The following is a 26,638-nucleotide window of genomic DNA, read 5'->3' on the forward strand; positions in this document are numbered from 1 at the left end:
TCTCATCGTCGTCGGTGATCAGGCTTACAACCGTCATGTCATCAGAAAACGTAATGAAGGTGTTGGAGTCGTGCTCGGCCACGCAGTCGTGGGTGAACAGGGAGTACAGGAGGGGACTAAGCACACACCCCTGAGGGGTCCCAAGCACGCACCCCTGAGGGGCCCCCGTGTTGAGGGTCAGCATGGCGGATGTGATGTTGCCTACCATCACCACCTGGCGGCGGGACATCAGGAAGTCCAGGATCCAGTTGCAGAAGGTGGTGTTCAGTCCCAGGATCCTTAGCATAATGATGTGCTTGGAGGGCACTATGGTGTTGAACACGGATCTGTCAATGAACAGCATTCTTGCTTGTGTTCCTCTTGTCGAGGAAGAGGGAGAGGGCAGAGATTTTGTCATCTGTGGATCTGTTAGGGCAGTATGCGAATTGGAGTGGGTCCAGGGTGTTTTGATTTGTTTGAGTTTGTGGTGTGATATTTCAATTAACCATCTCTGTTATGGGGTCTAGTGGCTTGGGGGTACAGAATAGTAATGTTTACTACAAGCCTCTTTGTCTGTCTGTCTGTCTGTCTGTGTGTGTGTGTGTGTGTGTGTGTGTGTGTGTGTGTGTGTGTGTGTGTGTGTGCACCATTCATTTATTAATCCACAAAAGCAGGGAAATAGAATAGTCAACAGTGAATTTGGGTTGGATGGGACAGTTTTTGCTGATGCTAGGAGGGTGTTTGCCAGTGAATAATTCGGACCAACCTTTGTGTTTGAATGATAGTATAGACTACCACCAGAATATTACCTCTTAGCGCTTATCGAAAACTCAATTTCCGGGGAGATTGCAGTCACTGCTTTGGCTGAATTGCAATGCAAAACACATTGATGGAGAGGCTAAATCCAGCAGACTACACTACTTTACCCAGCCATAGTCATTTCATCTTTCCCTTTTTTAAAAACGTATTTTGACATCAATGCTCCAAGAAGGAACAGAATGCTGATGAAATACTGGCTACCCTAACACTCCACTGAGTGGTTTGTTTTTTTACTAGAATCATTGCCATCGATGGGGAACGGCCCAGTAAAATACTGTCCCCGCTGAGAGATGGAGAGCTGTCAACACTCACACAGCAGGAAGAACCAACAGAGTTCAAAGGTGGAAGAAGAAGAAGAGGGACTCTGCTGGAGGGAATGAAAACACACGTCAGGGGGAGGAGAATAAAGAGACAGACCGAGAGGGGCAGCATGGCATGGGCACCAGGGCAGTCTCTTTTGTGTTGCTACTTAAGTTTAAATGATTTATTATATCTGTACTGTGCCATTCCCCAATGTCACAACAGTAACTAAGGTTAGATGTGGACAACATAGTGGAAATGTGATTTAAACAACTTTATTATTTAAAATGCAATCAAAATCACAGTAGTTACAGAAATTACAGGCTGCTAGGGTATTGTGTGATTTTTTTTTTTTAGGCTCTAATGTCGAGTCATCGTTTCCTAAAGAATTTTCCAATGAGATCGGAACAAAACATAGGGTCACAGTTTAGAAGAAATTTGAATCCTCTGTCCTCCATTTTGAGATCAGGCAAACACTGTTGAGTTACATCGTTCGTTTCACCTCATTTGTCTGGAAAAAAGAGTAACAGCACTCTGCAGTAGAGTGCACCCTATCTCAACAACAGCACAATGTTGCTTTTCTCAATCTAAAAAAGCATGTCAAGAGCAAGTTGGGTGAAAGCAATCAGTGTGAGATTAGTGATGCAAGTGATTACTGGATAAACACAAATAGCTTTCTTATCACAGACCAGCTAGTTTGAAAGTGTTGCAATCGCTCTGTGTAACATAGACTGAACGCTCAGGCCTACTGAATGACAACCTTTTCCCTATATAGAACACTGCTTTTGACCAGAGCCCTATGGCTCCTGGTTGGTCTAACTAGCGCACTAAATAAGGAATAGAGTGCCATTTGGGACACAGATTTGGAGTGGCTATAAAAACATTAGCAGTTTCCGGTGGCAGAGTGGAACAAGCAGATGTCCCAGAATGCCCAAACTACACAGCATTTCTCCACTCAGCCAATCTGTCTAAGTCCCAAATGGCACCCTATTCCCTTTATAGTGCACTATGTAGAGAATAGGGTAACATGTGGGACTTAGATGAAGATGTCTGTAGGCATGGAAAAGCCATTTTGGGGTTGTCACCAAATACTCCGTCCCATCTGCTTTTTCACACCGTTTTGGAAAATAATCTGATATTATAGGGCGTCATGAAAGGGTGGCTCTCGTGCAGGAGGCTTGAAAGCCCTTGGGTCCTACAGTAGAGTGGAGTAGTGGGTCACTGTGCTCAGTCACTCAACCTCTGTAGATTGGACTAGTTATGAAGCAGGAGTTGAGTTCTGTGTGTGTGTGTGTATTTCTCTGCGTGTGTGTTTCTCTGCGTGTGTGTCTGAGTGAATATAGGTCTGAGGTGGTGTGTTCAAAGTGGTGACTGCCATAGGAGATGCAGTGGTTTGGTTCAACGTTAAGTGGTGGGATATCATTGGGCCGGTGGGGAGTGGAGTGAGAGATTGGGAACATTGGGACCCAGAGAAGCTCTCACGGTACAGGGTAGAGAACATTTTAGTATGCAGACAAAATAAACATTATGATGGGTCTTTGGTCTCAGTGCAATGGGGGATTCATTCAAAATAGATGACGTAACCCTAAATAATTCCATCTATGATATCACTAAACCTTTGAATAATGAAACTAGATGAATGTTATAAAGATGTTATATTGCACATTGGGATAATTTTCTGTAGAATCCACTTTTGTAATTGTAAATAGTACAGTGTTTACTATTGTAACCCAAGGCATATTTCTCAGATCAATCTACAATTTATGTTGAAATACTTTTCATTTTGTTTGTTTGGTTGGTCTTGCTATAGTATATACAGTACCAGTCAAAGGTTTGGACACACGTACTCCTTCCAGGATTTTTCTTTATTTTTCTTATTTTATACATTGTAGAATAATAGTGAAGGCATCAAAACTATGAAATAACACATATGGAATCATGTAGGAACCAAAAAAATGTTAAACAAATCAAAATATATTTGAGATTCTTCAAAATAGCCACACTGCCTTGATTACAGCTTTGCACACTCTTGGCATTCTCTCAGCCAGCTTAATGAGGTAGTCACCTGGAATGCATTTCAATTAACAGGTGTGCCTTGTTAAAAGTTAATTTGTCAAATTTATTTCCTTCTTAATGCGTTTGAGCCAATCAGTTGTGTTGTGACAAGGTAGGGGTGGCATACAGAAGATAGTCCTATTTGGTAAAAAAAAAAAAAGAGAAAGTCAATCTAGAACATTTCAAGAACTTTGAAAGTTTCTTCAAGTGCAGTCGCAAAAACCTTTCAGCGCTATGATGAAACTGGCTCTCATGAGGACCGGCACAGGAAAGGAAGACCCAGAGTTACCTCTGTTGCAAAGGATATGTTCATTAGAGTTAACTGCATCCTCAGATTGCAGCCCAAATAAATGCTTCACAGAGTTCAAGTAACATTCACTCAACTCAACATCAACTGTTTAGAGGAGATTGTGTGAATCAGGCCTTCATGGTCGAATTGCTGCAAAGAAACCACTACTAAAGGACACCAATAAGAAGAAGAGACTTGCTTGGGCCAAGAAACATGAGCAGTGGACATTAGACCGGTGGAAATCTGTCCTTTGGTCTGTTGAGTCCAAATTTGCGATTTTTAGTTCCAACTGCCGTGTCTTAGTGAGACGCAGAGTAGGTGACCAGATTATCTCCGCATGTGTGGTTCCCACCGTGTAGCATAGAGGAGGAGGTGTGATGGTGTGGGGATGCTTTGCTGGTGGCACTCTCAGTGATTTATTTAGAATTCAAGACACACTTAACCAGCATGGCTACCACAGCATTCTGCAGCGATACGGCATCCCACCTGGTTTGCACTTAGTGGGACTATCATTTGTTTTTCAACAGGACAATGACCAGAAACACACCTCCAGGCTATGTAAGGGCTATTTGACCAAGGCGAGTGATGGAGTGCTGCATCAGATGACCTGGCCTCCACAACACCCGACCTCAACCCAGTTGAGATGGTTTAGGATTAGTTGGACTGCAGTGAAGGAAAAGCAGCCAACAAGTGCTCAGCATATGTGGGAACTCCTTCAAGACTGATGGAAAAGCATTCCTCATGAAGCTGGTTGAGAGAATGCCAAGAGTGTGCAAAGCTTTCATGAAGGCAAAGGGTGGCTACTTTGAAGAATCTAAAATATAAAGTGTACAGTTGAAGTTGGAAGTTTACATACACCTTAGCCAAATACATTAAAACTCATTTTTCACAATTCCTGACATTTAATCCTAGTAAGAATTCCCAGTCTTAAGTCAGTTAGGATCACCACTTTATTTAATGAATGTGAAATGTCAGAATAATAGTAGAGAGAATTATTTATTTCAGGTTTTATTTCTTTCATCATATTCCCAGTCGATCCGAAGTTTACATACACTCAATTAGTATTTGGTAGCATTGCTCCCAAGGATGAACCAGACTTGTGGAGGTGTACAATTTTTTTTGAGGTCTTGGCTGATTTCTTTTTATTTTCCCATGATGTCAAGCAAAGAGGCACTACGTTTGAAGGTAGGCCATGAAATACATCCACAGGTACACCTCTAATTGACTCAAATTATGTCAATTAGCCTATCAGAAGCTTCTAAAGCCATGGCATCATTTTCTCGAATTGTCCAAGCTGTTTAAAGGCACAGTCAACTTAGTGTATGTAAACTTCTGACCCACTGGAATTGTGATACAGTGAATTATGAGTGAAATAATCTGTCTGTAAACAATTGTTGGAAAAATTACTTGTCATGCACAAAGTAGATGTCCTAACCAACTTGCCAAAACTATAGTTTGTTAACAAGAAATTTGTGGAGTGGTTGAAAAATGAGTGTTAATTTACTTTCTTGGGATCGTTGTCCCTTCCATGGGACGGTTGAGCTAACGTAGGCTAATGCGATTGCATGAGGTTGTAAGTAACAAGAAAATGACCCAGGACATAGACATGTCTGATATTGTCAGAAAGCTTAAATTCTTGTTCATCTAACTGCACTGTCCAATTTACAGTAGCTGTTACAGTGAAAAAATACCTTTCTATTGTTTGAGGAGAGTGCACAATTTTGAACATGAAAAGTTATTAATAAACAAATTAGTCCCATTTGGGCAGTCCTGATACAACATTTTGAACAGAAAGGCAATGGTTCATTGGATCAGTCAAACTTTTCACATACACTGAAGCCATCTACTGGCCAAAATCTAAATTGCACCTAGGCTGGAATAATACATTATGGCCTTTCTCTTGCATTTCAAAGATGATGGTACAAAAAAAATACAAAAGAACGGTTAGTTTTTTCTTTTGTATTGTCTTTTTCAAGATCTATTGTGTTATATTCTACTACATTCCTTTCACATTTCCATAAACTTCCAAGTGTTTGTTTTCAAATGGTACCAAGAATATGCATATCCATGCTTCAGGTTCTGAGCTACAGGCAGTTAGATTTGTAATTTTAGGTGAAAATTGAAAAAAAGGGGCTAATCCTTAAGAGGTTTTAATGACTCAAACCTAACTCTATGTAAACTTCCGACTTCAACTGTATTTTGATTCGTTTGAAACTCTTTTGGTTACTACATGATTCCATGTGTTATTTCATAGTTTTGATGTTTTCACTATTCTTCCACAATGTAGAAAATAGTAAAAATAACGAAACCTCTTGAATGAGTAGGTGTGTCCAAACTTTTGACTGGTACTGTAAATCATAAGTATGAAGCAACAAAAAAATTGTTTTTGTTTGATTTGATCAATGCGTGAAAGCCTTGTCCTGTATATCGATCAGCAACAGCAGATATGTAATGATTGATTCATTATTTCACATTTGAATAAAAAAAGAGGTCACTCAAAAAGAAAGACAAAATAGTAACAATCTAACATGTAATATGCAAGATTTTCCATTCATAACCTGAATCTGTACATGTTTTGAGGCAATCTACAAAGGTTTATGCCCCTGTTTATACAGGGCCTTCAGAAAGTATCCATACCCCTTGACTTATTCCACATTTTGTAGTTACAGCCTAAATTCAAAATGCTTTAAATAATGTTTTTCTCTCTCACGCAGCTACACACATACCCCATAATGACAATGTAAAAACATGTTTAAGAAACTTTAGCAAATTTATTGAAAATGAATGACAGAAATATCACATTTACATACAGTACCAGTGAAAAGTTTGGACACACCTACTAATTTCAGGGTTTTTATTTATTCTTACTATTTTCTACATTGTATAATAATAGTGAAGACATCAACACTATGAAATAACACATATGGAATCATGTAGTAATCAAAAAAGTGTTAAACAATTCAAAATATATTTTACATTTGACATTCTTCAAAGTAGCCACCCTTTGCCTTGATGGCAGCTTTGCACACTCTTGGCATTCTCTTTTTGGTAAAAGACCAAGTCCATATTATGACAAGAACAGCTCAAATAAGCAAAGATAAACAACAGTCCATCATTACTTTAAGACATGAAGGTCAGTCAATCTATCAAGTTTCAAGAACTTTGAAAGTGCAGTCGCAAAAACCATCAAGCGCTATGATGAAACTGGCTCTCATGAGGATCGCCACAGGAAAGGAAGTACCAGAGTTACCTCTGCTGCAGAGGATACATTCATTAGAGTTACCAGCCTCAGAAATCTGCAATTAAGTACACCTCAGATTGCAGCCCAAATAAATGCTTCACAGAGTTCAAGTAACATTCACTCAACTCAACATCAACTGTTTAGAGGAGATTGTGTGAATCGGGCCTTCATGGTCGAATTGCTGCAAAGAAACCACTACTAAAGGACACCAATAAGAAGAAGAGACTTGCTTGGGCCAAGAAACACGAGCAGTGATCATTAGACCGGTGGAAATCTATCCTTTGGTCTGATGAGTCCAAATTTGAGATTTGTGGTTCCAACCAGCGTGTCTTTGTGAGACGCAGAGTAGGTGAATGGATGATCTCCGCATGTGTGGTTCCCACCGTGAAGCATGGAGGAGTTTGTGTTATGGTGTGGGGGTGCTTTGCTGGTGACACTGTCAGTGATTTATTTAGAATTCAAGGCAATCTTAACCAGCATGGCTACCACAGCATTCTGCAGCAATACAGCATCCCATCTGGTTTGTGTTAGTGGGACTATCATTTGTTTTTCAATAGGACAATAACCCAAAACACACCTCCAGGCTGTTTAAGGGCTATTTGACCAAGAAAGAGAGTGGTGGAGTGCTGCTTCAGATGGCCTGGCCTCCACAATCATCCGAACTCAACCCAATTGAGATGGTTTAGGATGAGTTGGTCTGCAATGCCAAGGCAGCAGCTACTCTTACTGGGTTCCAGCAGTTTATACAATTTAAAAAATATTACAATACATTCACAGATTTCACAACACACTGTGTGCCTTCAGGCCCCTACTCCACCACTACCACATGTGTCCAGTACTAAATCTAAGTGCATATGTGTGTATGTTGGACTGCAGAGTGAAGGAAAAGCAGCCAGCAAGTGCTCAGCATGTGAGACTGTTGAAAAGCATTCCATGTGACTACCTCATGAAGCTGCTTGAGAGAATGCCAATAGTGTGCAAAGCTTTCATCAAGGCAAAGAGTGGCTACTTTGAAGAATCTCAAATATAAAATATATTTTGATTTGTTTAACACTTTTTTGGTTACTACATGATTCCATATGTGTTATTTCATAGTTTTGAGGTATTCACTATTATTCTACTATGTAGAAAATAAAAAATAAACCCTTGAATGAATAGGTGTGTCCAAACCTTTGACTGGTACTCTATATACTTCACACCCCTGAGTCAATACATGTTAGAATCACCTTTTGGCAGTGATTACAGCTGGATTGTACCATTTCTGTGCATTACTCTTCAAACTTTGTCAAGTTTGCTGTTTATCAATGCTAGACAGTCATTTTCAAGTCTTGCCATAGATGTTCAATCCGATTTAAGACAACTATAACTAAGCCACTCAGGATCATTCAATTACGTCTTGGTAAGCAACTCCAGAGTATATTTGGCCTTTTGTTTTGGGTTATTGTCCTGCTGAAAGGTGAATTTGTCTTCCAGTGTCTGTTTGATAGCAGACAGAACCAGGTTTTCCTTTAGGATTCAGCCTGTGCTTAGCTCTATTTCATTTATTTTTATCCTAAAAAAAACTCCCTAGTCCTTGTCGATGACAAGCATACTCATAACATGATGCAGCCACCACCATGCTTGAACATATGAGAGTGGTACTCAGTGATGTGTTGGATTTGTCCCAAACATAATGCTTTGTAGTCAGGACAGACATGAAGTTTATTTATTTGCCACATTTTTTGCAGTTTTACTTTAGTGCTTTATTTTTATATTTTGGAATATTTGTATTGTGTACAGGCTTCCTTCTTTTCACTATGTCATTTAGGTTAGTATTGTGGAGAAACTACAATGTTGTTGATCCATCCTCAGTTTTCTCCTATCACTCTAACTGTTTTAAAATCACCACTGGCCTCATGGTGAAATCCCTGAGCGGTTTCCTTCCTCTCCGGCATCTGAATTAGGAAAGACATCTGTATCTTTGTAGTGACTGGTGTATTGATTCACCATCGGAAGTGTAATTAATAACTTCAAAGGGATAATCAACATTATTTTATTTTTTCATCTACCAATAGGTGATCTTTTTTTGCAAGTTATTGGAAAACTTCTATGGTCTCTGGGGTTGAATCTGTGTTTGAAATTCACTGCTCGATTGAAGGACCTTACAGATAATTGTATGTGTGGGGTACAGAGATGAGGTAGTCATTAAATCCTATTATTGCACAAAGTGTGAGTCCATGCAACTTATTATTTGACTTCTTAAGCACATTTTTACTCCTGAACATATTTAGGCTTGCCATAACAAAAGGGGTTGAATACTTATTGACTCAAAACATTTCAGCTTTTCATTTTTAATTCATTTGTAATTACATTTCGAAAAACATTTTTCCAACTTTGACATTATGGGATATTGTGTGTAGGCCAGTGACACAAAATCTCAATTGAATGCATTTTAAATTTAGGCTGAAACACAACAAAATGTGGAAAAAGTCAAGGCTTGTGAATGCTTTGTGAAGGCACTATGCTATGCTAGGGTTAAATGACATCCATTAATATAGACAAGAGCTGGAACAGTATGGGGTTAGATATCTGCCAAAAATCTCCCCAAAGTGATTTACGATTCTAATGTTACATTCGTTTAACATTTTGGCAGATTTCTCACTCCATATTCTCCAGTCCTGTACAAGAGCAGGTCAAACCAGGGTCATCATTTCAGCTTTTTAAATTTTTTATTTAACTAGGCAAGTCCGTTAAGAACAAATTCGTATTTACAATGACGGCCTAGCCCGGGCAAACCTTCCCCTAACCCGGACGGCGCTGGGCAAATTGTTCGCCACCCTATGGGACTCCCTATCATGAATGGTTGTGATATAGCCTGGGATCGAACTAGGGTCTGTAGTGACTTAGACCTCTCCGCCACTCTATGGCAAACATAGGGTATGGCAAAGTGACGGGGAGAGGGTGATTCCAAGCAATTTTCATACATTTTTAAGCTTATTTAATGCATTTCTACACAATTTAAAAAGTACGAAATGCTATTTGGAGAACAGCAAAAATGAAATTTACCTCAAACACGTCATACAGCAATTAGCTGCGATGCCCTAGCTCAGATGTGGGATTAAAAACTCATTTAATTCCAAGTCAAACGACAGTTACCTAGCATTTTAGCCATCTACAGCAATCTTCTACATCTACACTGTTTTAAAATTAATGTTGTGCTGTTCACCATCCCGTTTCGATGGATGTTTGGTCCTAAAGCCACCCCGCTAATACTGCTAAACTGCATTTGTCTTGTAAATCGGGATTGGAATGATTTTAGTAGCCTATTTTAAATTGTTAGTATTGAGCTAGGGTATGGGGACTGCCATACCCAATTGACGCCCTTAGGTCAAACTACTTGAAAACCACATTGTACACATAAAATCAAAACCCAGGCAAACTCAAGCCAGGTATGTAAAAGTACCTCTGGTCAACCACTCAGCATCAATTACACAGACCCAGCTCAAACTGAGCCACCTATAAGCAGGTTGATATCCAAACACACACACACACACAACACAACACAACACAACACACACACACATACACACATAGAGACACACACACACACTCACTCACGTTTAGACCATGCATACACACAACCACACACACTCACAAAGCGCCTGTCTCGCAATTTTGCAATTGTACCAAATGAAATAAAGATGTATGTGCATGAACAACTTTGTGCAAAGAATGTTGAGCAAACTCCAGTCAGGGAAAGAATGGCACGGCAGTACTGAAATCAATGTAAAAAAAAAAAAAACGTTTAAAAAAATGAAACAAACTTTATGTAAAAAAAAAAGAGATACCAACAAAAGCCTGCTACTCCTGGGTGAGATGAGGGGCAGTAGCAGGAGCATATCACACTATTGAACCACGCTATGAAGTAAAAAGCTACGATAAAGAAGCCTTATTATGGTAGTGGAAAGCAAGACAAAATCCCCTCACTGATTAGGAATAATAAAACCCCAGTTAAAAAAGCAACAGAAAGAAACCCAACATGGAACAGTAAATTAGCAAAACCTCAAAGGATATATAAAGGCCTATATAGCCTCACCAACATTTAAAGTCAAGATCTCTGTTCACATTCTCTGTATTCTTTCTGAAAAATATACTGTATAATTCTTCCTACTACTCCCCCCTCACATCACACACCACCAGTGTAGGGCAGTCACACTGTACAACCCACTCAATGACACCGTTACGTTCACTCTGTCCCCAAGAAGTCAGTCACGTTCACCACCGTGAGTGTGAAGTGTTCGAAGACTTTGGGCTTGGACTGAAGAACTGACTTGAGATCAGTTTAACGTTTTCCCACAGCACAGTCCCTCTGGCAGTGACCCTCCCTCAGCAGCTCTCAGATCAGCTCTCTGTTGAACAAGCCAGGTTTGAAGGTTCACCGTGGTAGTCCACCAAACACAAGGCCTTACTCTCAGACCACCAGAAAAAAAGCATGGGGATTTCAAAGTGACACCACCACGATTTTCTCATCTCATTTCACAATATTGACAGTGAGCATTTGAATCGACAAAACAAGAGACCAGCGTCAATCAGTCGCATTGGGGGGGAGCGGTGCATGCCCCTTAGCACTGCTCAGACTCAATAAAGCCCTCCTTCTCCTGGCCCACGGGCTCCACCTCCGCGTAGGCCGGGTGACCCGACCCTCGACGGAACTTCATGGCCGGCCACCTGCTGGGACGTCTCTGGAGAAGGGGAGAGGGATTAAAGGTCATTGAGGTGACAGACTAGGGTCAAAGGCCAAAGGTCTGCAATGCCACTGACCTGTGCCCAGGGTTAGGTCACTGTGCTACACCCTATTTCAGCTGAGCTCTATCTGTAGCTATCACGTTCTTCTTGTTTCCCCTAAACGCTGATCCTGGGTTAGTTTAGCATTTCCCCCACTAATGGTTAAGGATAGGATTAGGGGAGGAGGAAGCTGATCCTAGATCTGTACCTAGGGAAAACTTCCCCCCGGAGCTACATATGGATGTATAGAGGTAGAAATAAGCGAGCACATTGTATTACAGACAGCGAAATATAATATATGACATTTCCAGAGTTAATAACCTCTTAGGTATGCGTGATTGAAACAGATGTATTGGGAGTGAATGTTATGACATTAATTGACACGCTCTCACCGTTTGATACATGCCATGTACTAAACCACTCAGTGAGTGATGAGAGCTCCGAGGGAGAAGCATTTGAATTCTCTCAGAGAAAATTGTTCCTTGATGAGGGATTGGCTCGTTGTGCGATAATGACCTTGAAGATTATGCATTTGTCATTTATTTTTCTCGATGTTTAAACATCAATCAGTCTCATTACGACCTCCAAACGGTACAAATGAAACCAAAACCAATTCATTGCCAAAGCTTTTCGTAGGCATTTATCATCAAAGAACCATGTGGAGCCTTGTTTCACTGCCTGCGCCCTGTGAAAGTAATCATGCATATTTATGAGTTGGAGAAACAGGGATAAAGTGTAATGAACGCTGACCAGATTATGACTTCTTTTTTTTTGTTGGAGGGCCTGACAGAGCTTTGGTCCCAAATGGCACCCTATTCCCTATATAGTGCCCTATTTCTGACCAGAGCCCTGTCGACAAAGTAGTGCACTAAATAGGGAATAGGGTGTAATTAAGGATGCATGCAGAGAAACACAGTGGGAGTAGTTTGTTATTCCACTCTGACATACGGGCGTCTAGTGGTTGGCAGACATATTGCCTGACCTTGGAAGGAAGTATCTGCTGGGGTAGGTTAGGAAAGCACACATCATAATCAAACCTGACAGGCAGAGAGAGACAGAGAGAGAGAGAGAGAGACTCCCTCACAAGTTGTTGTAATACTGTACTACCCTTAGGCTAGCATGGGTCTCAGCCTGCTGTTCTAAGGTACTTCAGGGTACATAACTGAACAACCAATAAAGACAGTCCAGGACGAAGGGACTTCTAAACCCAGTGGATACTTATGGACAGTTGACAAGTCAAAGAAATACCTGTCTTTGTATATAAGCTTAAATTACATTTTTTGGGGGAAGAGTCACTCTTCTTTCATATTTTGCATGCTTTATGGACAGACATATGAGACACCATTAGAGACAGGCGAAGAGGAGATTCAGGGAAAAGGGAGCACACGGGGATTGAACAGCACACCGTTCGAATGTTGAGATAGCCACATAGTGGTACAGACTCACCTCGATGAAGAAGAGGCTTGCGGCTGATGTAGGGTGGTGGTAGATGTAGACAGTGACCAGGACTGCGGCTGCCATGATGAGCAAGACCACGAGAATGCCCAGGATCAGGCCAGTGTGCAGTGGGTGTGTGTCCTTCCTCTCCGCAGCACTCTCCTTTGGCATCGCTAGAGTAACACAGGAAAACTCACTTTAGAATCTCTCTCTTGAGCACAGGCCTTCCCTGCATTTCTACTATTGAACAGTAGGGGACACTCGTCATTCGTGGGTGCTGCTGGTCTCTGTTTCTTCTGTTGTCACTAGGGCTTCTGTCTTAATAAACACGCCTGGCGCTTGTGATCAAGAAATGAAGTTGACCAAATGTCATGATGCACGGCCTTGTTCAGCCTCAGTCTAATCATACTTACTCTGATGGCAATTACCGTTCAACCATTTAACCATGCAAGAAACGAAAAGGGACAGGTTCAAGTTCAACCCCCCCAGAAAAGTTAATTGTGTTTTCCTATTGTCCCAAAAACAAAGCAAACCTTCAATATTATCCTTTAATCCTTACCGTCAACTAACATGAGATTCTCTTTCTTTCTGAAAACAATGGAACATTCCGGATCCGGCTCAGCCGTTAGCCGACACTGCGGTTGAATGCCTGCGTGCGTGTGCACGTGCGTGCGTGCGAGTGTCTGGAAGGAGATTAGCATTGGTGTGGCATAACCTGTTTAGCTATTCATGAGCAACGTGCTACAGCTGAGGCACAAGAGATAATCCCAAACCAAGGTTAGCTCAGCGTTGTTGGATAGGAGGAGAGATGCATCTATGGATGGAGATATCGAAAGTTATCAGGCACTCTTCAGTAATGACAGTCCAGTTTGATAAGATGGGTGTACGGAGAGGAGACTCCATAATGATTGGCTGTCCTACAGAGAGCCTTAAGGAATGTGCACTGTCATCTTGAAGGCCAGGTCTAATTGGCTACCAGTAAATTCATGTGTTCTGAATCACTAAAGCCTTGTTCACATTGGCAGTTTGAAGTATCTCAAATCCCAATTTTTTGCATATCTGATTCGAATCTGTTCTTTCCCTGCAGACTGAACTGACAAAAAGCACATGGAATCGGATATTTCAAGCCACATTTCAAACCACCTTATTGGGTGGTTTGAAGTCGGACACAAATCTGATTCCTGGCCATGCGACTTGTTTCTGAATGGTCAAATCTAGTTTATTTTATCCTCAAGTGGTTTTTAGACTGTTATTTGGCATATCTTGTTTCTTGCTAGCTACTCTGTTGACAGTTTGACAAGAACATGTGGTAGCTAAGTAGCTTGTTAATCGTTTACAAACAAATTAGTGAATGACTGCTTGAAATCTAAACTGCCAACTAGCTAGCTAGGTCACTGCTGTGGCTAGCCAAAAATGACTTGTTTTTAAAAAATCTTATCCTTTGAGGCTTTAAAGGTGTTCTTACTCTGTTTTTGAACATTCAAAGTAACTAGAAAACATCCCATGGCAGGCATTGCTGTCACTGTAACTTGCCACATAACGTCTGAGTGATAGGAAGCACACGCACCACCAATCAGCCTAGACCCCTGCGCACACACCTGTCATTACTATGTCAGCAAATGACTGCTGTCGTATCACACACAAATCTGATTTGGTCACTTGTAACTTGTTGTTTGGACAGTCAGTATTCCAAAACGTATTTGAAAAACAATACTGATTTTAGCGTTAAGGCCTGCAGAGTGAGCGGTTAGCACATTTGGTTACTTGGAAGTTGTGAGAATGTACTGCATTTTGGTTTCACATTGGTTGTGGGAATGAAGGCATAAGTTTCCTGACCGGTAAAACTAAACGTTTTTTAAACGTGCTGATAACAGAAGTGAACGCTTCTTATTTGGTTGCAGGGAGGTTCTGAAAACGTTTTACTCTGGTTCCTTAAGTTTTCCTGGGCGGTTTTATTCATGTTCCCGAGAATGGAAATTATAGATTATTTGGAAGTTTTCAAATAACTTCCTTAAAACTTTCACAACTTTTATAACTCTAAGCACAGATGGGACACATTGGAAATAGATTTCCTCAGGCATTAATCATGCAAACACATGTCTTGTTTATTGAGACACGGCATCAATGACTTATGATCAATCAATTCAAACCTCTGATCTTCGGTTCTCTATCCATGGAATTAGTCCACTGTGCCACCAGGATGGAGCGAGGATGTCATGTTTTTTTTATGAATACAAAGCTGTTCATTTTAGTCTATTCAAACAGACCCCATTTTCAAAAGAAACAAACATTCATTAAGAACAGCTGTGACCAATTTTCTCAGTGCGGTCAACACACCTGAACACACTTAACAAGCTAGAGGAAAGTGAGAGTTTTGTTGACGCTGAGAACGGACTGTATATGCTTTTAAATAACCTTCTTAGAACATTATCTGAATGTTTCGTTTTCTTGTGGTTTTTATAGAAAGTTTTCTTCGTGTTCTGAGAACATCATTTTGAGCTTAATGATGTTAATGTGTACAATTACGTTTTTTGGAACATTCCCGGAATATTGCCAAGAACGGATATACAGTGCCATATACAAAGTTTACACAGCCTTGAACCTTTTTTTCGCATTTTGTTGTGTCAGTGCCTCAGAGTTTCATCCATTTAAAGGATTTTCCACTTATCTACACACCATACTCCGCTTATAATTCATTGTTTTGTGAAAAATTATATTAAAAATACAAAAATGAAATATCATAATTGGATAAGCCTCCAACCCCCTGAATTAATACTTGGTGGAAGCACCTTAGGCAGCAATTACAGCAATGAGTCTGTTATGATAGGTCTCTACCAACTCTGCACACCTAGATTTGGCAATATTTGACCATTCTTCTTTACAAAACTGTTCAAGCCCTACCCAGGGAGAGAGCAAATGTTCTATGCCAGGTGAAATCGCGCATCATTAGCTCATTTTTATGGATGTGTCCACAATGAATCACTAGAAAACAGCTTTAAACAAACGCAAATGCAGCTCCTTTGCTGTTATTTTGACTGCACTGTTTGACGTGACTGTGTTAGCCAAAGTTGGCTAGCTAGCAAGAAAGGGATGAGAATGTTGCCAGCCACCACGGCAACGGAACATTTAGAACGAACGACTGGGTCGCGCTCATAGATTTGGAACAAAAACACTTAACGAATGTGTTGTGTCTCTGGCCATCGAACCGATAGAATGAACGACTGACAAGCCAGTTTTGGTAGCAATCCCTAGATTTGTGTTGGGACTATGTCTCGTGGAAGGATGAAATCATATGAATAAATTAATGCAAATTCAGTTTTATTTGAATATGTTGGTAACCCATTGTATAAAAGTGGTAATGCCCTCGAAGCTGGTGTTTGGAGGATATATTGACATGGTTTGACTTAGACTCGGGCCTAAGAACACACATAGCAATATATCCTGCAAACACCGGCTTCGAAGGCATTATCACTTAATTAAGTACTACTACAACTACTACTCTACAACAACTACTACTACTACTACTACCACTAACCGGATAATAAGATAGCATTGGCAAGCAGTTCACTCAGTCACAGCATCACATGGCAATGGAACAAGTACATTGGAACACCCTGTTCTATATTCTTATGTCTGATTCCCGTGTGTGTGAGAGAGAAAGAGTCGCAGTGGCTGTCCCATCGATCATAGCAGGAGTGAGCAAATGAAGTGATTACAAAACAAATGGCCACAGCTTTGATCTCTCATCTCCCACAGATTTATGGCAACATTCCTTCCTGGATCTTTTTATTGATTGAGTTTGTATATTTTTACAGTATTTTTCTTATTTTCTTTTCAGTTCTCTTTCTTGGTTTAATTAGTGACTAGCCACTCATCAGTGCCCCAGCCAGCTTCCTTCTCTCATGGCTCTCTGCATTATTGATCTCCATAATTGCACAGGAAAACAGGGAGGTCCAGAGTGCTAATCACACCTATTTGCTAAAGCGTGGCCAATCATTGATTATTAGCATACACCGTAAAAAAAAAATATGAAAATCACCCACAAATGTAGTTGTTTCAACTAATTATTATTAAGTAACTGGTTACACAGCCTTTTTGTTTTAGTTTAGTCAGCTTTTCGGTCAAACTGTTACCTGAATTTAACATTTTTAGTTGGCCCAAACTTAGCTCCAACATGAGAAAGTGTGTGTGTGTAACCAGTTCCACAGCCTTTTTCTTTTTTTTTTAAGGTAAGATGCTAAAATAATCCTTTCTAGTTGACAAGTCATTTTTTGCCTATGTTGCGTTGTGTTGGAGCAATGTCTGGGCCAACAGACATTTTTTTTATGTAGTCAAAGCATCTGGTAGTGCCAGCAAATAACATAATTTCCATTGAGGGATATGTGTAATGGGTGCGTGCTGGTGGCAGGGAAGTCAGACGCAGGAGAGTGAACTTGGTAGAAACGGAACAGTTTAATAAATGCTAAAAAAACTCCAAAAACCAATATATACTAAAATAACATAAAAGGGTACAAAACCCGTCACACACCAGAACATGACTTGCACAAAACATACAACAAACAATCACCGACAAAGACATGAGGGGAAACAGAGGGTTAAATACACAACATGTAATTGATGGGATTGAAACCAGGTGTGATGGAAGACAAGACAAAACCAATGGAAAATGATAAATGGATCAGTGACGGCTAGAAAGTCGGTGACGTCGACCGCCGATCACCGCCCGGACAAGGAGAGGGACCGACTTCGGCGGAAGTCGTGACAATTTTGAAATAGAGCTAATCTCTTCAATTTTGAGTTATTTGGCAATCCTCAGAATATGCTCTTTCTGATACTACACTGAACACAAATGTAAAAGTTAATATATTGGGAAATCAGTCAATTGAAATAAATGTATTAGGCCCTAATCTATGGATTTCACATGACTGGGAATAAAGATATGCATATGTTCGTCACAGATACCTTTAAAAAAAAAAGTAGGGGCGTGGATCAGAAAACCAGTCAGTATCTGGTGTGACATCAAACCGCTCGCCCACATTGCGCCTTTGACGGGATTCATCTGTGAAGAGCACACTTCTCCAGTGTACCAGTGGCCATCGAAGGTGAGCATTTGCCCACTGAAGTCAGATACGACACCAAACTGCAGTCAGGTCAAGATCCTGGTGAGGAGCTTCTCTGAGACGGTTTCTGGCAGTTTATGTAGAAATTCTTCAGTTGTGCAAAACCACAGTTTCATCAGGTGTCAGGGTGGCTGGTCTCAGACGATCCTGCAGGTGAAGAAGTCGGATATGGAGGTCCTAGGCTTGCGTGGACACACGTGGTCTGTGGTTGTGAGGCCGGTTCTCGAAAATGACGGAGGCGGCTTATGGTAGAGAAATTTACATCAAATTATCTGGCAACAGAGCTGCAGTCAGCATTACAATTGCACGCTCCCTCATAATTTGAGACATCTGTGGCATTGTGTTGTGTGACAAAACTACACATTTTGGAGTGGCCTTTTATTGTCCCCAGCACAAGGTGGACCTGTGTAATGATCATACTGTTTAATCAGCTTCTTGATATGTCACACCTGTCACGCCTGCTCCCGCTTCCATGCTGCATCACATCCGACCGTGATTAGGAGTCCCATAGAGCGGTGTACAATTGGCCCAGCGGCGTCCCGGTTTGACCAGGGTAGGCCGTCATTGTAAATAAGAATTAGTTCTTAACTGACTTGCCTAGTTAAATAAAAGGTTAAATCAAATCAAATAAATTCCCCTCTCTGGCGCTCGAGGGCTTCAAGCTGCCCTTCATTACGCACACCTGTCACCATCATTATGTGCATCTGCGCTCATTGGACTCACTTGGACTCCTTCACGTTTTGATTGCCTTCCCTATATCTGTCTGTTTCCTCTGTTTCATCCCCGTGTTAGCAGTAATGTCGTTTTGTTTTCCCCTGTCCAGACTCTGTCCGTGTTTCTTTAAATGTCCACTCCCTGTACTTGCTTCTCGTCACCAGCGTATGTCCTCACAACACCTGTCAGGTGGATGGATTATCTTGGCAATGCTCACTAACAGGGATGTAAACAAATGAATGTACAAAATTTGAGAGGAATAAGATTGTTGTGCGTATGGAACATTTCTGGGATCTTTTATTTCAGCTCATGAAATAAACACTTTCGATGTTGCGTTTATATATTTTTCTGTTCAGTATAAATGGAAATCAAAACGTCTTACCTGTATGTGACCTGTATTTTTACATGTCCTCTTAAAACTTCTTATAACACAAATTCTGCTTGTGATATCAAAATTCTAACAACTAACATGTGAAATAGACTTCCTTGGGAAAAGTCAAGGAGGGAGGGGGTGCATGACTAAAAATGGAAGAGATATTTCAATGTTAAATTCATGATGGGTCAAAATGACTCACTTCGCCTTTCTACACTCTTAGAAAAAAAGGTGCTATCTAAAACCTGAAAGGGTTATTCAGCTATCTCCGTAGGAGAACCCTTTGAAGAACCCTTTTTGGTTCCAGGTAGAACCCTTTTGAGATGAATGTAGAACCCTTTACACAGAAGGTTCTACTTGGATCTCAACAGGGTTCTACCTGGAACCAAAAAGGGTTCTACCCAGAACCAAAAAGGGTTCTCCTTTGGGAACAGCCGAAGAACCCCTTTGGATGTGGTGTTAAATGGGTCAATTGTGATTGTACAGGAATTTATGGTGCTGTTAACACCACTGCCCCGACCATCCAAACCCACTATTTATTTAGGACTATGCTAGCCTTATAGAACACCAAAACAAAAGCAGGTAGCCTACTGTACATTAACAGAAACTGTACTCAATGTATATGTGTAATGTATATGTTCCTAGGATTAGGACTTTTATCGTGTGTGGACGGATAAGTGTGTGTGCGTGTGAGTGTGCGTGTATGCATGAGAGAGAGCTTGAGACTCAGTGTTTGTGTGAGCCCTTTGTCTCAGAGCATAAGATTTCACCCCCACCACAGCACTACTCAAAATCTCTCCTTACAAAATTTCTTAGCCACTGTGTTAGAATGAAACGGGAAAATCCTGCATCAGTCCTTCATTGACTCATTTCGCATTCATCCCCTTCTCATTAGCAGGAGGTGTATAACCCATTTGGCTCAAGCAAAAATCCTCTTTCAACTACGTCATAAAACCTAAACTGTCTAGAAATTTTAACTGACACCCAATAAATACCACCAGCAGTGAAACTAGAGCTGGAAAGCCCCTTTCTTTTCTCACTTTTTTCCCTGGAAGGCAATTTGTCTGTGTTTGGGAGAAAAGTACAGAGTCCAACTGCCAAGCCTCACACAGTTGGAGGCAGCTGCTCCACAGTAGCGGCTAGGCTAGGCTGTTGGTCTGAAGTGTTTGCAGGGGTCTCCTGCCCAGTGCTCAGAGTGAGAAGGGAAGAGAAATCAACAGCCCAGCGTGGCTAACCAACAACCCCATAACAACCTCACAGACCAGTCTACTGCTGTGGAAAACACATTGTGTCCCAAATGGCACCCTATATAGTGCACTACGCTTGACCAGGGCCCATAGGGGCATTTCACAGGGCTCTGGTCAAAAGTAGTGCACTATATAGGGAGCAGGGTGCTCTTTGGGACACAGACCCAGGATTCATCTGACTGACAGGTTAATCTGGTCTCATCTGTAGGAGGGGTGGAGGGAGATTTCCTTGGGTGTGGGTAGGCACATCTAAGCCATTTGGCTGCAGAGACAGGGGTGTGAATGAATCCACTTTATTCACATTGGGTCACACAGCTGAAAGCTGGCAAAAACAATAGCCTGAAAACATAGTCACAGTGTCTCGATCATGAAAGTGGATGACTATGCCTTCTCATGGCTGGAGGCAGTATTGAGAAGCTTGGATGAATAAGGTGTCCAGGTTAAACTGCCTGCTACTCAGGCCCAGTTGATAATATATGCATATTATTAGTAGATTTGGATAGAAAACACTCTGAAACTCTGACATTCTAAAACTGTTTGAATGATGTCTGTGAGTATAACAGAACTCATATGGCAGGCAAAAACCTGAGAGAAAAATCCAACCAGGAAGTGGGAAATCTGAGGTTTGTAGTTTTTCAAGTCATTGCCTATCAAATATACAGTGTCTATGGGGTCATATTGCACTTCCTAAGGCTTCCACTAGATGTCAACAGTCTTTAGAACCTTGTTTCATGCTTCTACTGTGAGGGAGGGGGGAATGGGAGCTGAATGACTCAGAGGTCTGCCAGAGTGGCATGAGCTGATCACGCGTGTTCACGTGAGAGTTAGCTTGCGTTCCATTGCATTTCTACAGACAAAGGAATTCTCCGGTTGGAACATTATTGAAGATGTATGATAAAAACATCCTAAAGATCGATTCTATACTTCGTTTGACATGTTTCTCGCCAGACTGTAATATGACTTTTCGTCTGAACATTCACCTGGACTTGCCCGTGTGAAAAATATTTATTTGGACATATCATAATATTTGGACATAAATGATGTACTTTATTGAACAAATCAAACATTTATTGTGGAACTGGGATTCCTGGGAGGGCATTCTGATGAAGATCATCAAAGGTAAGTGAATATTTATAATGCTATTTCTGACTTTGTTGACTCGACAACATGGCGGATATCTGTATGGCTTGTTTTGTTGTCTGAGCACTGTACTCAGATTATTGCATGGTGTGCTTTTTCGGTAAAGCTTTTTTTGAAATCGGACACAGCGGTTGCATTAAGGAGAAGTTTATCTTCTTATGTCTTGAATCCCGCTAACGGGATCAATATGACAACAGCCAGTGAAAGTGCAGGGCTCCAAATTCAAAACAACAGAAATCTCATAATTAAAATTCCTCAAACATAGAAGTATTTTACACCATTTTAAAGATAAACTTCTTGTTAATCCCATTTCAAAAAGGCTTTACGACGAAAGCACACCAAACGATTATGTTAGGTCTGCACCTAGTCACAGAAAAACACAGCCATTTTTCCAGCCAAAGAGAGGAGTCACAAAAAGCAGAAATAGAGATAAAATTAATCACTAACCTTTGATGAACTTCATCAGATGACACTCATAGGACTTCATGTTACACAATACATGTATGTTTTGTTCGATAAAGTTCATATTTATATAAAAAAATCTCAGTTTACATTGGCGCGTTACATTCAGTAATGTTTTGCTTCCAAAACATCCGGTGATTTTGCAGAGAACCACATCAATTTACAGAAATACTCATAATAAACATTGATGAAAGATACAACTGTTATGCATGGAACTTTAGATATTGTTAACACTGCAGGCATGGCTTTGAAAGGTATGGGCCGTGTTCCAAGTGACACCTTATTTGTTCTATTTATAGCCCCATAGGGCTCTGGTCAAAAGTAGTGCACTATATAGGAGTGCTATTTGCAAAGCAGACATTGAAATTAAGGTTACATTGGTTTCTGCAGTATAACGAAGCAAAGTCACATCAGGACACAGCTACATGAATGGGACTGGGACTGCGGAGGTCATGGCTGGAGTTCGAACCATCTCCCTATGATCAACCAATCAGCATTCTCCTCATAAACGCTCTCGGCACATAAACCTGCTGTACTTACTGAGCCTTCAGACAGCGAAACACAGAGCCTGGGCAGGGAAGATTAACTGAATGGCCGCGTGGACCCAGACCACGGTGCGCTTTTAGCGCCACGTTACTGACAGCACAAGTGTCACGGGGCCACAGCCATCCTCTCATCCTGGCTAACGTGCCTAGCGAAGCTCGTCGACACATAGTCTCCCAAATGGCAACGGATTCACTGTAATAGCCCTGCTTTTGGCCCAGGGAGAATAGTGACCGATACAGTGCACGGGTTGCCTTATGGAGACGCAAACCAAAAGGGAGAGATGACTTTGTCTCATCGCGCTCGGAGGATAAGGGGTGCCCTGTCGTCCTCGCGTAGCCTCTGCAGTGAGACAGTAGGGTGTGTCCCGATTGTCCCTCATCTTATCACTCGGGCCAAGGCTAATCGCATTAGCGTTTTCCTGCCGTGCTCCGTGTTTCCCAAGGTGAAAGGACACGCACACCGCTGGATCTGATAGAAGTCCCACTGGAATGTGAACGTGTGTCCAAGCCCAAAGCAGAGTGGAGCGGATAAGATGCACCAGATATCAAATTCTAAATCCACAGCTCACGTTGCTTGACGCACTGTATGTCTGCTGTGTAGTATTTTCAAATGCTATTGAACAGCCGGTGAGAGTGGATGACAGTGGGAAAAGCTAGAGGCTGTGTAGACCGGTTGCCAACTTATGCTGTTCGACGTAGACGCACGCGTGTTGGAGTCTGCGGCATTAGCGCTACACCAGCCAAGCCATAGCCACCATTACTTTAGACAGCCTCTCCCTATAGTCACATGGCTGGTTTGTGGTTGTAATCGGTCACGTGCAGTGTGCACCTAAAGACATGGTGTGGTTTGGGCTGCAGCAACCTTCGGCTCTGTGGTTTCAGTGTGATCACACTGGCTCATTCCCTCCATCCCTTTTGGCTTTCACCTTAGGCCCAAATCCCTTCCCAGCACGCTTCCCACACAGTGACTAGGTCCCGAATGGCACCATATTCCCTGCATAGTGCACTACATTTGACCAGAGCCTATGAGCCCTGGTCAAAAGTAGTGCACGCCACAGAGCAAAGGGTGCGATTTGGGACGCAGCCCGTGAAACAGGTCCGGTTTCTCCCAAATGAAAATGGGCACGCAGAGATTTTGTCTTGTCCGACATCTGGGAAGAGGCTGTGCCACGAGCCAGCGAGTGAGATAGGCAATGTTTGGGTAAGGACGATAAGAGACACAGATTTCCAATTCCTCTCTGGGAGGAAATTAAATATTTGTGTGGTTTACTCACAAAGTGATGGAGTTGAGACTAATTTTGGAATTCAAATGTCAGTCTAACACTCTTGCTCTCTCTCTCTCTCTCACACACACAGAGTGGGTGTAGCTAATCAGCAGAAAATGTTATTTAAACAGTTCATTTTGTTAAATAGATACCCTGCTGTGTTGAGGTGTGTGCGTAGCAGAGTCGACCATATAACCGGTAGTACCTACATCCTGTTGAAATGGAAATGTGTGTGAGATTGTTGACCACACCCACCTCTTCTGAAATACCCCTCATACTGGAATCCCCTCAAATTCCTGATGACATTGAGTTCATTTGTCAAGGGTCCACACTCCAAATTGTGTTTTTTTCACAGTGCTATTTATTTAATTTGGAGGCAACGAGGGCAAATTAATGATGTTTTAATTTTGGTAAACGCACCAGTTCTGAGAGCAGTGGTTTCAAGAACTTGCTGACATTCACATTGAGCTTCAGTCTGCGTTTCACCAACCCTCTGAGATAGCGTTCCTTCAACTATGAAGCTCTAGCGTTCCTAAGGCAACTATGACCCCCCCCCCCCCCCTCCCCCCTAACACCCACAAAGGCCGCATCCCAAATGGAACCCTGTTCCCTATGTAGTGGACTACTATGGGCCCTGGTCAAAAGTAGTGCACTATGAAGGGAATGGGTTGCCATTTGGGGGACATACGTAGACACCATGATTGATCAGTCCAATCCCAAAACTTGGTACAGTTAGCCATTTCAAATCAGCCTCTGGATGAGGTGCTTCAACACGGCTTCAATGAGCCGCTCCTTCCCTTGGCCTGTCCTCCCCAGAAAGCAGAGCAATCTGTCAGCGGTAAATACACAGACAGCAGCCTTGGATGTAAACAGAGCCGCAGATATAAACACAACATGCATCTACACAGAAAAACACAACCACTGAATAGTCAAAGGAACAGGGAAAAGGGGAAAACAGAGGCTTACCTCCATTGTCTTTAAGATGTAGAGCAATCTTGGTGTCATCTGAGAGAGAGAGAGAGAGAGAGAGAGAGAGAGAGAGAATTACACATTATGACCTCTGTTTTGTCTGTGGTTTGTGAATATCCCCACAGCCAGAGAATTACGTACAGAATCCCTATGTCTATTATATGAATTATAGGATCTCTATGCCCACATCTCAGAGCTGCCTGACAACAACAACCACTATTAACCTCAATACTGGTAAAGAATGTGAATCAGATATTCAGAAATAATCATTAGCGGTCATTACACAGGTTTATAGACAAATGTAACTTTTATTTTCCAGTTTATATTTCATTACTAGATCATCTTCATTTGAAAAGTGAATTTACTCAATGTCTGTTTGGAGGGGATATAATGCTCTCCCATGCATAATGCAAGAGCAAGAAGCAGTCTGGGTTTAAGCAACTATGAAACATTTAAATTCACTGTGAGAGGTGTGATATGAATTTACACACCCCATAGGATTCACATTATGCAAATGTGCCACATACTGTACATGAGCCGGTAAAATGCTATGGGAGCCATTGCACCATCTCAAAACGGGTCTCAACTAAGTAAATGTATTTCAATTTCCAAGATCAAAGATAGTTTAATGCATGCAACCATTTCCTACAATAATTTCCTAGTCTAAGAAATGCCACGGTCTATGAGATAAGGTGTATGACAGCGAGGTAGGAAATCAAACTCGATAACCAATCCTGTGCCAGTGTCATGAATTTGAACAATTATCATAGGATGACATTAAACTGTGACAGTGAAGATTCCTCAAAGCCGCATCACACAGTATCTGAACTCATACAGGATACAGTATTAAAGAATGAACAGTGGGAGGGAACAGGAGAGGGAAAAGAGAGCTGCCCACACCCCACCATTGCCTCCCAGTATCCAGCCTGACTTGACCTTGGACCTCTACAGCTGGGGCGGATCAGAAAACTGATCCTCCGTGCTTGTCAAGAAGTGTGAGGCTCTTTCTGTGAGTCACCTTCACAGCACATACCACAGACAGACAGACCTCCTGGATTTTTCATGCTAACACACACACACACACACACACACACACACACACACACAGTCTCTGTTCACAGCTCACACCCCTGCTCCTCAGCGTGTCTGACCTCCAGTATCGTTGGGGTTTGTTTTCGTCTCTCAGCTGGACCTCTCTCACACTCCTCTCCACCTCTCTCCAGCATTCAAGGCATCTATGCTCATATCACCAAAGTCTTTAAAAGGGGCAAACTAGGATTGGTACATCCATTTGGGGATGTTTATATGAATGATAAATAGCAATTGATTTTTGAAGAATATCATTTATAGATGCCTCATGAGCTTTGTTGTTTTTCATATCCCAGATTGCCTCTTTAACATTGTCTGAGAGAAGTTATATCTACCAAGGAGAGCATAAGAGGGTAAAGGTCAAGGACTGAAACAATAAACATAAGACAGAGATTAGGAGAATGAAACGAAACCCTGCCCTCAGATCCATGAAATGAAAACCTGCCCTCGCAGTGGAAAGCCATACAGAATCCTAGGACAAAATCCTAAAATGATTACTTTAGAACAGTGAAAAGTATAGCTGGATGTCATTGGAGTTTGTGTAGTGTGGGGTACTGAGAGCCAAAATGTTGGGCATCTGCTTTAGAGATCATCACCGACTGGAGCCGGATCTAGAACCCAGAACTACAGGCAGAAACCCTACTGTAACTCACCACTCCAACCACCTTTAAACACCACTCTGCAATAACAAAACATGTAATCTGTCTACAGGTTTAGCCTTCATTGTTTCATCAATTCCACAAGTCTGGGAAACCATATAAACTATTTTTCATGTCAGAGAGCACACTGAATTCTTCTGCTTTTACCACTCTACATTAAACTACTACCCT

The 26,638-nt window shown here is 41.6% G+C and overlaps 1 protein-coding gene across 2 annotated transcripts in view; it reads right to left on the bottom strand.

Annotated features, from left to right (window-relative positions):
• Positions 1–1,357: 1,357 nt before the first annotated feature.
• LOC115105158 (plexin domain-containing protein 2-like) overlaps positions 1,358–26,638 on the bottom strand; it is a 174,102-nt gene continuing 148,821 nt past the window's right edge. Inside the window, exons 12-14 of one of the 2 annotated variants that reach the window (XM_029626832.2) lie at positions 24,717–24,755; positions 12,894–13,057; positions 1,358–11,404 (exon numbers count right to left, since the gene is read on the bottom strand). In XM_029626832.2, coding sequence (XP_029482692.2) covers positions 11,285–11,404; positions 12,894–13,057; positions 24,717–24,755 — 323 coding nt within the window. In that variant the 3' untranslated portion in view covers positions 1,358–11,284. Of the gene's footprint in view, positions 11,405–12,893; positions 13,058–24,324; positions 24,580–24,716; positions 24,756–26,638 lie in introns of those variants that run through there. The other variant, XM_029626833.2, reaches the window with a different exon arrangement.

Source organism: Oncorhynchus nerka, linkage group LG22 (genome assembly GCF_034236695.1).
Source record: "Oncorhynchus nerka isolate Pitt River linkage group LG22, Oner_Uvic_2.0, whole genome shotgun sequence".
NCBI classification, from domain to species: Eukaryota; Metazoa; Chordata; class Actinopteri; order Salmoniformes; family Salmonidae; genus Oncorhynchus; species Oncorhynchus nerka.